Consider the following 16168-nt stretch of genomic DNA (forward strand, 5'->3'; position numbering starts at 1 on the left):
GTCTCAGTTCTCTTTATCATCAAGCTACAGAGCAAAGTGCTAATTTGGTCACAGTTAATGTGTTTCACAGATTTATACCATGGTCTGACATCAGTATTCAGTAACACCAAGTTATATTATACAGGTTGGCAAATACTCAGAGCTAGAGATTGCCAGTGCTGTAAGCGGCCACATTTGGAGAAGCTTGAGTCAAGTCTGCAGCCTGTATAAAGTGGCATAGCTATAGAAATCACTTTGCACCAGCTGCTGAGGATCTTCTTTACACAGAAATTTGTTGCAGTTTTTTATTTTAATATATAAATCTAGTTTCACCAACAGAATGATTTATGGTTGTGCAATTAATGAGCCATATGCTCCTCTTTGTAGTAAAAAAGGTGTGGAAAGACCTAAGTGCTGCAAAAATTGCTACATCTGTGATCTGCAAAAGTTAATATATACCATGTCACTCAATCAAGAGGTTGCAAGGTGTAGGGTGGATAAACCTTGCAATAACCAGTAGGAACACTCACTGAAGAAAGGCTAACTGAAGAACTGGGGCCAAATATTGGACTTAGGCTGTGAAATACTTGACGTGATTTTGAGCTATGATTTAGTTAGCCTTGAAATTGCCATGGCACCAGTCCATTTTCTGGTACACATTAGAGCTGCTTTTGGACTGCTATACCCAGCAAACATGTTATGAAAGCCATGAAAGCCATGATAGCCAGAAAACAGGCTACCCTAGTCAAGCCTTTTACACCAACAGAATGGATAAGCAATTGGGTAACAGCTGCTACTGTAGTGGTTCCTCATCCAAAGTCCCACACCTTTCTCAGGAGATCATCCAGAGCTCAGGCAAACAAAAACTTTGAGACAGCTGCAGAGGTGCTCCAAGGAACTAGAGAGCTTGGACGATTGGCTCCAGGAAGGTGTGAGAAACAGGTTGGTCCAAGTATGGCAGAATTTTTACCGGAGATTGCTGTGCACTGAAAAAACTTGCCAAATACTCCTCTGCTTTCAGAGATGACATATATACACATTACTAAAACTTCATTCCTTCTGTGTGCTTCTTCATCTTTTGAAGTGTTTATATTTGTCTTGATGGAAGTGTCCAAATCCAACATTAACAAGCTAAAATTGCTTTGGACTGTACATCTTCTCCATATGTTTCCCCATGATGGAAAGCACATTCATTTTATGAGTGAAGTCAGAGATCGAGTCAGTGTGAATTAATATCTGAATCCTTACCTAGTATACTGTGTTTCTTTGTAGTTTTCTGTGGCATAGGTGGAGAGATACTGTTCAACTGCCAGCAGCTATATGAGGAGCTTCTTACAGGCCATGGATTAGGGCTGTTGTAATCAACTTTAGATTCTCACTCTTGTCTGCATTGATATAACTAAGTTGTAGGAAGTTTGATTTAGGCATCTTAGCTACTGCAGGCTTCTGAGGGAACTGCCTGTACTACAATGAGTCTTGGAGAACATTGTGGATTTTTGTAGCCTTTCCGTAGATGCATGTTTATGAGGATGCCAGGAAATATCATAGGGCACCTATGGGTTGAGAGGACCATTATTTCTGAGCATTTTGCAGCTGGCCAAGCTCTATACCTTTCCTAACCACATGATACACAGATTCAAAAGTGTATCTGGGTATAATTCACAGTCCCCTGTATTTTTGCTACAAGGGGATATGATCTGGCCCATTGTTAGTTCTGGGTAGCATGTGTAATACTTTGGCTTTTCTTGATTCTTCCCACATTTCCCTAGACCATTCTGCATTTTAAGTTTTGCAGATCTTATTGTGGATTTTTTGTGTGGGAGCAGTTTTGTGTTTTCAACTGGTATGGCAGCAGATCAAGCAGGAGGTTTTGGCTTGTGCACAGTTTCTGGAGGCAGGTTTTGTAGAAGGTTGCTCCAATTTATGGCTAGTAAGCCATGGGAGAATATACCATGTACTACCTGATTATAAGCTAGCCTACTCACTGAATAGTTTGCTAACCACATACAGTAATTTAAGAGGGCTGAAAAACAGAGATAGTACTGAAGAAAGCACAGAAAAAGCACATTTTGCATCGCAAAAGGATCAGATACCAAACGCCTAGTGAAGTTTCCTGATTAAGCTTTTAAATCGCAACTCTGTATACTATGGAGTGTCACCCAGTAGTATGGCTTTCTGTCTGAGAAGTGCTGTGTGACATGCTGTATCATTTTCTACCTTGGACTTACCTGGATATTGCAATACATTTTGTTGCAAAATGACCAAAGAGGACTAGATTGTGCTGAGGTTATAAAGGTGGTTTGGGGTTGTTCCACTTCTCCTCCTGAAACACAAACTCTGGAAGCAAAGGCTAATGTAGTCTCTTTTTGCCTTTATACTGAACAGTAGTTGAACTCCTACTTCCTAAGTGCTCAGAATTGGTCTGTGTCAGGTACACAGTCAGATTAGTGCTTCCCTGTAAGAATGTGCAGAAGAGGAAAGTTAAGAAAATTGTCTGAAGCTATACAGTGAGTTATGACGTTTTCAAGACTAGGACACAGATCTTCTTACAGCTAGTCCTTTGGTTTACACGTGTGACAATCCTGAAAATATAAACTGCTAACATTCACTGTAACCAAGGCCACAGAGTAAGAAAAACATGTCTTGTTAAAAAACAAAAACAAAAGCGTGTAGATTTCCCTGTATGCACACTTCTTTGTGTGTGGTATTTTATACGGTCTTCCAGATAAATTCCTTGGATCTAATCCTGTTCTCATTAAACCCATAGAGCCCTACGCATACAGTAATGTAGCTGAGGATGTAACTGGTCCTATAAGAATAAATATTGTAATAAGAATAAAGTTTGTAATAGGAAGGAAGTGGAGGCTTTTGGCAAATAAGCTATCTTAGAACTCCTGTTCAACAGCAATTAGCAAAATAACATAAAGCAAAACTGGATCAGAAGGAAGAGGAAGAAAGAGAGGGCCTAGACCACACCAGGCCAAACAAGAGAGTTGCATGTGGATAGTAGTCTGTAATAACTAGTTTTTTTATGGAGATGATAAGTAATTTGTGTAGGTAGATTTCTGTTTTCCTGTGAGATGAAGGGGATTCATAGGGAACTTCTTAATTTTAATAAAGGCATCCCTCCATGTCCCAAGGCACAGTATTTTAAGCACTTTTTATTTAAAAAAAATGGTAATTGTCCCTCCAAATGATAAAACTTAAACAATGTTCTTTCTCTGTGGTTGTTCATCCAATGAAAATGTAGACTCCAACAGGGATGAGACTGTTTGAAAAAACCCTGCATGAGAACAGAAGATTTATTCAAATATTAGAAGCGTCAACAGTACAGATCAGTTAGAACTAGGCAGGAAGCTATTGGGTAATCAGGCAATTGTTGTTTTGAGCATAAGAGAAGCTAATATTTGAGTGGTGAAATTATTTTATATTTCCCAAAATGCATTACGAGGAAGGTAATCACAGATGCAACCCCTACTACTAATATTAAAGTACTATATATTCTTCTCTCTTTTACCTCTGTAGGGAAGGTTAAATTGCATAGAGAAGGAATAGCTGAAAGGTTTATCTTCCAGGCCACCTTCATTTCTTCAGCCGTCCTGGGAGTTCTACTTACTCTTCCTGGAGGAAAGTAGACCCAGGAGATGAACCCTTTTCTAGAGCTTGTAAATGGACACAGTACACAGCACAGTCTGAAGCGTTGTGGGTTACAGCTGCGCTAGTAGGCAACAGTCACCACGCTGTGGGCAGCAGGGACCACACCATGCGCGGCGGTTTTCTTGCTTGGCTTTGCCGAGTTCATTCATTACATGGTAATTTTGTGACACAGTGCACGTAATATTCCTAAATTCTGAGTTTATAGCTAGATAAATTTTAGTTCGGTTCATCACTGACTACCTTGTTCATCTAATCTTGCAAGAGATGGCAAGCATAGTCAAAATGAAGCTGTTTTTTATTTAATTAAAATTGATTCTAAAGGGAAACTTTCCCCTGTTCGTTTAGCTACAATCACTGTTGACTGAAAGAGAACCAAGCCTTTACATGGCTCTCATCATATGGGACTATTTCTAAATCATCTGGATGCTTTTTTATTTTTAATTTACTTTTAAATCTGGAAACCCAGGTGGGTGCAAACAAATTGCCCCTTTTTAGCTAAAAGATCTATCTAATCTTTTAAACTAAAATCTATCAGATCTTTACCATTGCATTGCTTTGGAAGATTGTGAAAAAATGGTTGTTTTCATTGACATAGATCCTTGAAATGGCTACAGTTTTTTTGGTAAATATATTTTCTCCTGTTGTTAATTAAAATGTGATGGGCTGTGGAAACCACTGAAAGCTAGGGAAGTGAAGAACAACAAAGACTCAGCTGAAACTTCCTGCACCTTGTATTCTTAAAGAGTAATCTTTTGTATATGATGACTGGTTTCTACCTCCGCAAGGGAAATACTTGAGAAGTAGTGAGATACGGCACAGGTGCTGTGTCTGTCTTTGGGTCTCATTCAAAGGGATTTGATTCATGCCACAAAATGAATCTGAAATATAAAAAAATTAAGGCTAAGGGGAACCGTTGGTTGCCATGCCAATATGGTTGTGATGGTGTGTGAAACATTATATACTTATGTTTTAATTATTAGGGGGGAGGGAAGAAGTGGAAAAAAGGTAATATCATTCATCTTCCATCCCTTTGGAAAACCAAAAGGAGAAAATAAGTGGGAAGAAAACTTTGTGGTGATCTTCACCTTCTGCTATAATGGAGAAATAGCTCTAATAGAAGATACAGGTGGCATTTCCACTTCTCTCTCATCCTTGTGCTTTTCAGATAGCTCTGAGGAAAATGGTACAACTTATGACATAGCTCAGTGAGGGCCTCCTTTGCTTTGTGTGGCCTTCCTCAGGTTCTTTTTAAAAAACTGACATGGTGTTTTGATCAGAGGAAGATTAGAGCAACTCCATCCTGTTACTGGAGATTATTATTACCAAATACATTATTATTACCACTGTAACAATGAGTCAATGAATATTTTGGCCTGTCACCCAGTATAAATCCTGAAAGAATCATCATGTAATTCCAAAAGGGAATGAATTGTGCCATCTAGATAGGTGAGGAGGGAAAGAAAATTGGTGGTGCACGGGAATTGCAGGATGATGGATGGGTTTATCATCCTTCTGGCCCTTAGTTTTCACTTAGTTCTTTAAGTCACCATAAATTTTCTTAGATCTGCTATTGTTAAAGTCAGTGGGCTCAGAGCAATTGAGAGATTTTTATCTTAATAAGAATAATTTTAAACAAAAATGAAGATTTGTCTTTGTTCAACATTAGTTCAATATATGACTTCCAGTGATAGAACAGAGAAAAGGGGAGGCTGAGGGAACTGGCCTGGAGAAGATAAGGCTTTTGGGGAATTTAACAGCAGCCTTCCAGCACCTACAAGGAAGTTATCAAGAAGATGGAGCCAGGCTTTCTGCAGCAGTGCATAATGGAATGGTGATACACAGAAGACATATATTGAAACAAAAGATGTAAGGATGAATATAAGGAAAAACTACCCCACTGTGATTCAGTTAGGCACTGGAATGGATTGCCCAGAAAGGAGTGCAGTCTCCATCCTTGGAGATTTCCAAGACCCGACTGGTTTGAGCCATGACCAGCCTCATAGCTGATCCTGCAGTGAGCAGGAGGTTGGACTAGAGGTCCCTCCCAATCTGAATTACCCTATAATTCTGTGATACTTACTCTCTTGAATCAAAAGTAACAATTTTGTCCATGTGTATATTCCAGTTGTGTATATATTTTTAATTTACCAACCATGTCAGAAAACATAATTTCATTAGGAAAAAAAAATCATTAGAGCTTTGTCCCATTGCCTACTTTTCTTCCTGTGGCTTTACTGGAGAATTAACTAGAGGGAGGAGACCTACAGAAGGTAGTAATACTTCCTGGTTTCTGCATGGATTTTTTTAACTGTGTCAACTCTCTCTCTTTCTCTCTCTCTTCTAGGGGGGCATTATGTAATTATAAATATGAGAAAGTGCATGTGAGACAGTCTTTTATAATTGCATTCTAATCCAAATAACTTTTCTTGTTTTGCTTCAAGTTATCGTCACTTTGAATGAAAAAGTGAAACCACCTAACTCTTCTATAGACCCTTTTCAGCTGCTGTTGCTGGTGATTAGTGAACAGGCAAACATACTTCTTGATAAGTGCTTGCTCTGCTTCTTATATTGGTGAGAAGTCTTTTAGCTGTCATGAATGCAGCATGTTTAGCATGCTGACCGTTACAGACTGAGCTTTGGGCGATCCATCTCACACTTAGTTCATTCAAGAAGTTATTCTGCTTATAATAACTATTACCAATGATGTGTTTATTCAGATAAACATTTAGGATGAAAATTATTTCCAATCATCAGCTCTGCCTGTTATCATTAAGGAATTTAGTATAGACTGTGCCTCTGATGTTAGCGAGAATGGGATTAAGGAGCAGGATTAAATTTACTCATCCGTAACAGAAAAGTCAGAAATAGCTTTAGCAGTTGAATTACTTGTGGCAGAATTGTTTGTTTGTGTCCCTAATACTCCTATGGTCGCCTTTTGAATGATAGATCATTTAAGCTGACTCACACATCTGAAAGATTAACGTTTTACCAATATGCAGTTACCTTATTCCGTATTCTTGGTAGTGTAAAAGGTAGTTTAACTGAAAAATGAATGCTAATAAAATGCCTTTTTAGTAATTCATTTTGAAAACCATTTGACCTTAACTAGAAAGAAAGTAGACTGTAAAAATCATCATAGATTCCCTTCCTTGAACTTTCACAATGCTGAAAAATGACTGAGGGAAAGAAGCAAGATCCAGTTACTGTACCCTGTTTGTACAGCTGTACTTCATTGAGTGAAGGCTTGTGTTACACACAGTTTGTGATAGGAAGTAAATGCTTTTAAAACAACTAAGGAGACAGGTCTTTAACCTCCACCTTTTCAGATGCTTTGTTCACTCATTTAGCTTCTGTTGAGGTCTTGGGAAACATTTCAAATACAAATTGTTATTGAGTACTGAAACTCACCTGAATAATTCATCTCCTAGGGAGCTCACTAGGCAGAGATGCATTAAGACTTTTTTTTTTTTTTTTTTTTAATGATTGCTAATTGTCGATATAGCACACACTTGTTCCTTCAGGAGAAAATGCATTTAAAGAAGGAAGACTTCTCAGATTGAGTGTTAAGTGGGTTTTGTGATATTTTAAATTACAATTCTAATTCAGCTACTGGAAGGCTTTTCAAGGACTTAGAGGACATTGAGAAAAGGTGAAGTTGCCATATAAATTACTAAACTGTCAAAATTTGTTAGATTTAAAATTCTCAGTTTCTAGCATACAAGACTGTTACCTCCTGTTACAGGACTATCTAGCCCCTTAAAATGGTGAAGACTCCTTGAAATTCATTAAGGCTTTTTTTTTTTTTTCCTTTTGGCATCAGTTTACATTACAAGTACATGTTAATCACCAGCCCTAAGCTATCTGACATAAGCTTGGCATTAGACAATTTCAGGACTTTAAATACACTTTAGAAGATCACTGCGTGAAAGGGATTCTGATGTTTGCCAAAGGCACTTCTCTGCTTGTCCTGGTGAAGCCTATCAGTGGGGATAGGGAGTGCACAGCCGGAGGTCAGCCAGTGAATTTTTAATTTCTGTAATCAGCTGGTGCTTTGTGTACATTTCATCCCTTGAAATATAGGTGACCTTGAATTTAGTTTTATGGTAAATAGGCTGCATTAACCACCCACTTTCTCATTTTGCTGTCATTAAGGCCTTCTTCATAGCTTGTAGCTATACATCTGATATGACCATGAACACTTCTGGCTTTATTTCTGTTTGATAACCTCCCACTTAAGACTCTCCAAATATCAATATTCACAGCAAAGAGGACACCCAGATTTGCACTTAATGAAAAAATGCCTTGAAATACAATTAGGATTTTGAAGTGTTCCTCTTCACTGCAGTGAATCAGCAGTGTCATGCCTTTGGAGCACATGACTGACACTGGTTTTGCCCTTATTCCAGCAGCTTTTTTGAACTGTAACACAACAGAGCAACTGCTCTCCTTTGGCTGGATCTGGAGTTCCCAGGAAATGGCCATTTGTTTTTCCATTTGTCACTAGTGGGCAGGCAATGGTTGTGCTTTGTGGTGTGTGGTACAAGTGGGCTTGAAGATTTAAGTGTTCCAGAAAACCTTAAGCACAATAGCAGATATCAGTTAAGTTGTTCAAATATGAAGCATGAGATTTCTGGCACACTTTGTGTCTCCTAGTCTTGAAATATAACTTCAGAAAATGAGTGCAAGCATGGAAACATCCTCAGTCCTTGTCCCTCTGAGCCTCGTAGCAGAGCTCCAATGGACTGGCTGTTTAACCTTCATCGCCCGCCTCCTTCTGCTCTTCCACTGATGCTTCATGTCCTGTCACAGCCTCACCCTCCTCAGCCTCAACATTACACCCACTTGTGTCCACTTACTGGTGTTTAACCCAAACTCAGCTCTGCACATTAGTTTTTATTACCTGCTACACTAGGGTATAATAGCAAAGTGTAATTTGGGGGATTAGTTGCTTTAGTTCAAAAAAAGAAAAGCGTAGGGGGGGAACTATGGGAAACAAATGTTGCTTTGTTCTCTTGTACACGCCGCCTAAGAAATTGTGTGTTTTGCAGAGGTTAATATACTGTGGGCAGCGCACCAAATACATCATAGTTCTGAAGATTACAACTTATTCACAGCCTTGAGACAGTCTGTACTGCAGAGATATACCTCCTGGGTAAGTTGCAAAACGTTTGACAAACAAAGTGAAAACAGCAAGATCTACTAAAAATTAAAACATTCTGTTTGATTCCCTTCAAAGTAAAACATTATTTAAGATGTGTGACACTGAAAAGCACAGCACAGAAGTTGAAAGATTTGAAGCTTTTAAGCTTGAAAAATACATTCATTAACACTTTTTTTAGCAAACTGTTGAAAACAAATAAGTAGTTAAGAAGGCTAGCTATAACTCTGTTTTTATACATTCATAACTTTCCAAGAAAAATGGGACAGGTTATTTTTCATCCATTTATTCATGCATAAGTAGACAAGAAGATCAATGATTATAATATAACTCCAGAATATGTCTGTATAAATGAAAGGAGCAGTGAGAGAAATTACTAGTAAAGATTGCTTTGGACATGCAAATGTATTTATTGTTACTGCTCATTCATGTCATATGTCAGTGCCCCAAGTAAGTAAAGGAAGTATGTCAGTACGTTTATCTTACCTTTTCAGATAAAATTTAATGTAAATGGTGAGCTGTGTACACATCAAATACAAATTAAGAAGAATAGTTATTTATGGATAAAAAATGTTTATTCCAAGTAAATTCATAAATTTAACAAATTAGTCAGTGTTTGGTTTGGGGCCCAGGATAACTATTGCTTTCCTCAATTGCTCTTTCATGTTTTCTTTTTTTTAATTTCAGATTGTACTTTCATAGTTTATTTAAAAACATGTATATAATATCTTCAAAAATTGAATTTTCAAAATTAGATTTTGAAGGTAATATTACAAAATATGTTGCATATGCCTAAACAGCATATACTGTTTTTTTTCAGAAGAAAACATTTCTCTAAATACAAATGAGTTGGGAAAAATACATTCAGGTAAAATATCTGAATATTTCCCTATAAAGGTGCCTGTTTCCCAAAAGGCAAAAGATATAAATTCTGATCAAAAAATATAACTTCCATCTGTGAAGTTTTCACAATCTGAGTTATATTTTCATTCCATTTTGGAACAAATTGTCTTATCATCCCTAATAAAATAAAATAAAAAAGGAAGCATCTAAAGTTTTCATTTGGACAATTCTGGATCATTTTGTTTATAAAAATATTGAAAAATATTTTGATAATGTCAAAACCATTAAAATGTATATATTAAATATAATTCTTATATATAATGGAACACAGTGATTAAGAAATGAAAATTTGACTGTGCTTAAAAGCTATTTGTTTATTACCAAATGAGAATGTTATAATGGTTCATTTAGATACCTGAAAACAGTGTTTCTCTTTGGAGAAATATTTCTGTTTTTTGCAAAACTGTGTTTTCTAGTAAAAAAATGTTGCACTAAAACTTTTTTGACCAGCTCTATTTATTTTCTTGGCTGTATGTCTCCTATGGGCTTGGTCCAGCTTTACTGAAGTCATTGGGACCTGGATCAGGCCCTGTGTCCATACTGCATAAATCACACAGCTTGTCAGTTGCCTGTCTAAGGCAGTTAGTTAGATATTTGATGGCAAATAGAAAAAGGGCCATCTGTTAGAAAAATAGACATATCAAATCAAAAGAAATTTTATCATTTGCTAACAGCCTCATTATTCTCCTTCAGCTCAGAATCCCCTAAAAATTTGGTTAGTATTGCATTGATTTTATTTCTGCATATATACTAAAAGCAATATATATGTATTTTTAAATATATATAAAATAGATAAATATTCTCCTCCAATTCAGTATAATACTGGTGGTGGAAAAAAGCCCACAGTCCTCTGGCAATCTCTATGCCTAGCCTATGCACAAAGGACTCAAAGCCAAGAGTATGTGCTCATGCAAATGCAAATCCAATGTAACTCCATTAACTTCAGCATAGTTAGTTTGTATTTATGTTCATGTAGTGGAGCATGGATCTAGCCTGTTATCCATAGCTGTTTCAAGCATGTGATACTAGATACGTTAAATCAATAGGTTGCAAAAAAATGATGTTTTCTTGGAAATTATGGATCAGATACTCTTTCTTAGTTTTGTATCTTAAAGGTTTCTCTGGAAATTGCTATTTTTTTTACTCAGAAGATAGTCATCTGGTGTTAGCAGGAGTGCCGCAAATTTAAATGACGATAATGAACAATAGTGGAGGGGATGTATGTGCTGTCATAACTCTGCTTCCTATGTAAATACTGCCATGTTAGAGTTTTAACCTTTGCACATTTACCCATTGGGACCATATGTGCAAATGCATTACAAAAACAAGATTTCAAAGAAGACAAAAAGCCTGTGTGTACATATGGGTGTGTGTATGAGTACTTTGTCTGTCTGCGTGGTTTTGAGGATGATACCTCAGAGAGCACAAAATATTCAGGAAGGCCAAGATGCCTCCTCAGATTCTAGAGACAGCCCTCAAGACCACACTGGTATCATCTGGCAAGTAAAATGTGTACATTTAAAATTCATTTGCTTCGAGCAGAGGGAAACCAACCTAGGAAACAATAATACTGGTGTGCAGTGTTTTTTTTTTTTCCCCACAAAACATTTGATATTAACCAAAACATTTGGTTAATATAAATAAGTGTTTACCTCCCTCCAGAACTTTTGAGAGGTGTGCCGATTTTCTTTCTCCAAAACTTTATTATACATGAATACAAATCTTGCTAGTGCTCCCGGCACTGCTCTTTTGTGGACTGCCAGGCTTGCCCAGAACGCCAGGGCTGCATTTGCCTTGAGGCTGGATCTCGGTGAAGTCTTTAGTTCATCTCCGAGAGTGAGTGGCTGTCACTGCCTGTGAACAGTTGAATGCAGTTTGACATCCAGTTTTGTGGAGGCTGTGAGAAAGTTGTGGTGGATGATGTGGGATTGTGGGACTGTTCTGCTGCCAGCTCTGTATGTGTTTTAAGTTAAACATTATAAGATAAATAAATCAGTATATTAATCTGTGTGGGTTGTGCTCAGGCTGATTGAAAAGATGTGGAATGAAAGAGAAGAGAAAAACATGCTTTAAGTGCGATCAGTGGTGTGATACCTACTCCTGAACTTGGAGCTAAGTGCCAACTTCATGTTATTTGCACACAAAGCGTTTCTGTTGTTCCAGGGGAAGAGTGGTAAAGAAGCAGACCTGCTGTCAGATTGAGAGATGGTTTTCAAGCCCATCTTGGGGGAAAATGATGTGGAAAAAATGTCTATTCATTTTTAAGAAGAAATCAGCAAGCTAATGTTGCATATATTTTTGCTTCTGATGAAATGCTCAGTTGAGGTGTAATTGTGAAAGGAAAGAGTGGCATAAACAGCTTGAAAAGCTACTACTCATTTAGTCCTTTGAGTACCAGTTCTTAATTTTCCTCCAAGGGTAAGATTTAATTCCAAAATTTAGATCCATAATATTTTAATAGCTTTATGCTATACTTTTAGATAAAGGGTTGAATTATGGCTTGTTGATTTAAAAACAGTGGAAATGTCTGCATATAAATCTGTTCCTTTTCAAAAGGGAAAAGGTAACACTGCTCTTTCTAGCACATAGTCACAAAGTTCACCGTTTATCTAATGAATCGGGATCTTTTTCTTCTTCTTCTTCTTCTTCTTCTTACCTCTAATTCTGGAAGAATCCTCCCGCAGGTTTACGCAGTCTGAGCTTGTTGTGCGTAGCTTTTGTGCGTAGCTCCCAGCTCTGCGCTGGCAGAGAGCTAGCGAGGTCAGCAGGTGGCCCCCGAGACGCAGTGTGGAGGCAGATGGGCTCAGCGCTGGACCTGGGCAGGAAACTCTCAGTCCTTCTGCTCAGCTTCATGATTTTCAACATTTTCCCTTTCTTTAGTGGGAGCGTTTAGAAGCTTTTAATTAAACAGGAGAGACAGCGAGAGCATGCCCAAGCCAGCAAGCATGCAGAAGCACAGGGGACACACACTGCTCTAAAACTGCCAATGACTTAATTGGTAGGGCAGAGAGCTGCAATGCAGCAGACCCCTCCATGAGTACCTTTCCACCTCCTCCATAAGTGCCTTCCCCATCAGCTTATCAGTTATTGTGGCACTCTCTCAGTCTCTTTCTGTTGAATCCACAAATGGGAAAAGATCTGTGAGCATGATAAATGTTTTTCTGTAGTTTTAACCAGAAATTCCATCTTGGAGCCAAGAAAGCTTTTCCTCTGCAGATTAGTGAAAGCTGGTAAATTCCCATGAGATGTTTTGATTTGGGGAATTGGCATTTCCAGTGAAAAACAATTTAGTGATGGTTTTTTCCTGATAGTGATCCTGTTCTTTCAGTGGAACCACAAATATGAGAAACCAACTCTTGTTTCTCTTATGTAGGAGAGGTTTTCATCTCTCCGTATGTGTTCTGCTTTTGTAAATGATCCTTCAAATCCTTTCTGTGCAAAGTAAAACTTACAATGCAAGGAAACATGAAGCATTAGGAAAATATTCTCCCTTGTCAATCTCAAATTTACCTGTAGATTTACATAAAAATTCCTCCAACTCACCACTTAGCAGGGAAATCCTAGTAGTTAATGTGAGAAGTAGGTTAGAAAATAAATATGAAGATGATCCTTTCTTCCCCTCTGAGTCATCTGTAAATACCACCAAGTTGCCTATGCCACTTTCAGAAAAAAAGCATAGCATTTTTAACCCTGCTTTAAATCCTGTAACTATATCCATGAATAATCTGAAAACCATATGTTTTTTTTTAAATCAACTTTCTCTCTATTTCTTTTAAAAAATTCCTCTTATTGTGCCACTGGACAGGTACAATCAACAAGAGAAGACTGCACTAGCTTTACTTAAATCTTGCCGTGGGTTCTACTCCTTCATTGGCTTTTTCATAAGATAACCTTTGAGAAAAACAATGCCAGCCTTCATATTTGTGGGACAAATGTCTCTCAGTCTCTTTTTTGTAGCTTCTCCACTTTTAATAATTAACTGCTAAGGGGGTCCAGATTAGTGGAAAGAGGAAAAAGGAACTCAGACTGACTCTACACCGGTAATGAAAGCATTTCTTCTAAAATGTGGGAGATGCTATATTTCTGCTTCAGATCATGGAGAATGGTGGGGTTTGAAAGCAGGTCTTCTATTTACTAGTCTTCTGCATAAAACAGTCTCATCTCCTTTAAGCACTTACTTAACTCAAAAAGAAGGCTTATGCCTACCTCTGCTCCAGAATTTTATGACTAAATGTCCCATCCCTTTTAATGGCATTTACTACCTCCCACTACCTCCCGCTTTAAGTAAGAGCTTCTATGAATATTTGTGAATTTGCTTAGATGAGTTAATCTTAGGGACTTGAATGTGAAAGTTTCAGCTTCCGAATAGATTTTTCTTTTTTTGTTTCATAAAACTTACATAAGGACTCAATCTTTGAGGATCAGAATGATTAAAACCAAACAGCTGATTGCATTTTTTCCTCAGGTTCAAAAACTCAGTGCAGTCCTTCAACCACCTTTGAATATCTTTATTTATTGGAAGAGAAAATTTTCCAAGTCATTCAACCAGGAGCTGCCTAAGTATAGTCTGTGGAGGAGGTGTGGTAGCTCCAAAGGTGTGAATGTAGCTTTTGAAATAATAGCTGTCCTCAGCCCTATGAGGCGATTGCTGAAGCTGCAGGGACTTACGAGTTTCTTTCCAGTGCTTCAGGCTGCAGTCATTGCCCAGTGTTGAAGCCAGCAGACTGAGCCAGGGTTGCAGGCCCTTAGTCCTCCAGTGGCTCTTGACACTGAGAAACCACTGTAGTGACTTTTGAGAGCATCACATCACTGCGATGGAGGTGCACTTGTTTCACAGCCCCAGCTTGATGTCTTACCCATTAGATGGAGTTCTTGACAAAACCTGGGGAAAAGCAGCATTAAACACTAAGTATTATTTTTCTTCAGACTTGTACCAAGGAATGCCTGGTTTAGGAGCCCTGGGATGGCTCTCAGATTGCTTCCTCTGATGTTCCAAGATTTGAATTTGTGAGAAGGACAATAGGAACTTGCAAACGGAGTTTGCTGACTCTGTGGTATGTTTCATTGGGAGCTCTTCTTATTCCTTGCCAGAATTTTCCCTGAGTACTTAGAGACTTAAAGTTTTGAAGACACCTCCACTATTGTTTGGTTGAAAAGAGCTCTTTGTGCTTTAGGAAAGGATTAACTTCTCAACGCAACTGATATAGGAGGGTTTTTTTGTTTTGTTTTGTTTTGTTTTGTTTTGTTTGAGAAGAAAAGACTAACCTGAATCTGAAGAAAGCAGGCTGACTTTTAACATGTGATGGTTGTAGAAGTCTCATCCTATTAGATAAGACTGAGCTATTGCTCAGCCAGTGGAACAATTAATTGTGAAATTGCTTGGACTTTAGTCTCTATGTATGATATTAGTGTCTTTCCTAAGGAGTCAGTTTTTTGAAACTATTTTCATGCTAGCACTTACAACCCAGGAATATATCAGTATATCAGTCAGGACAGGGCTTCAGGGGAGATGCTGTGAGGAAGTTAGGGTGAGAATTTACAATTAACTTTGAAAGCTGAGTAAACTGCCTTGCCCTTTTGGTGCTCACATAGGGAGTTAGAGAGGAAAAGCTATAGTGCTATAAATTCACACCTTGCTTACTCCATGATAATTCTCCTCTCTGAGTAAACCCTTCGTGTCAAAGATATATCTATGTCTATTCCATATAGCAAACAGAAAAAACCTTTAATCTCAGGATTTCTGAGCTCCTTACCTGATTTTGCAACTTGCTCACATTATGACTTTTGGCAAATCACTTTTGCAGCAATTTATGTCCATTTGCTATAATGTATCTAGTGTTAACATAATAATCAGTATCTAGTGGTAACATAATAAGCAGTATCTGTTTTATATAATGTCTACATTACAGAGTTATTATAAGATACAATTAACTTGTGCAGTGCTTTGAGCCCTGAGATCAATCACAATTTTAGAATGATAAATATAATGTATATTTGCTTTCTAATTTTTCAGATGTTCAACTTGCCCATGGCTCTTTTTATCCCTCCTTCAGTGTTTGCTGTTCATCTACAGTTTAATCTTCTTTACCAGTTTTGGATACATACAGAGGTAAACCAGGTTTTTAAGCCATACCTAAACAGTTAGCCTGGAGCAGTGTCCTGGAAATCCACTAGCAACTGATTTATTGTGTAAGAAAAATCTTTGTCTGACTTTTTTAAAGAGAAACAGCTGTTCATTTTTATTCCTTTTTCGGAATATATATTGCTAAGTTTATAAGAGGCAATGAGGCCAGTTGGTCCCAATTAGATTAAAAAAAAAGTAACTGTAAAGAAACAAAACTTTCTACTACTTTAATACTACATTTTCCTATCTTGCAGCTTATTAAATACTTCTGGCAGATACTGAAACTGATTTCATTTCTAAGATAAATATTTTAGGGAAAAATATTAGGAAAAAACTCCTTGTCATTT

The 16168-nt window shown here is 37.6% G+C and overlaps 1 protein-coding gene across 1 annotated transcript in view; it reads left to right on the forward strand.

The window, feature by feature from the left end:
* The window catches only part of AGMO (alkylglycerol monooxygenase), a 203602-nt gene that overhangs the window by 76740 nt on the left and 110694 nt on the right, over nt 1-16168 (forward strand). Inside the window, exons 4-5 of the mRNA XM_067292191.1 lie at nt 8685-8788; nt 15711-15806. Coding sequence (XP_067148292.1) covers nt 8685-8788; nt 15711-15806 — 200 coding nt within the window. The remainder of the gene's footprint in view (nt 1-8684; nt 8789-15710; nt 15807-16168) is intronic.

This window comes from Apteryx mantelli, chromosome 2 (assembly GCF_036417845.1).
Source record: "Apteryx mantelli isolate bAptMan1 chromosome 2, bAptMan1.hap1, whole genome shotgun sequence".
NCBI lineage: Eukaryota > Metazoa > Chordata > Aves > Apterygiformes > Apterygidae > Apteryx > Apteryx mantelli.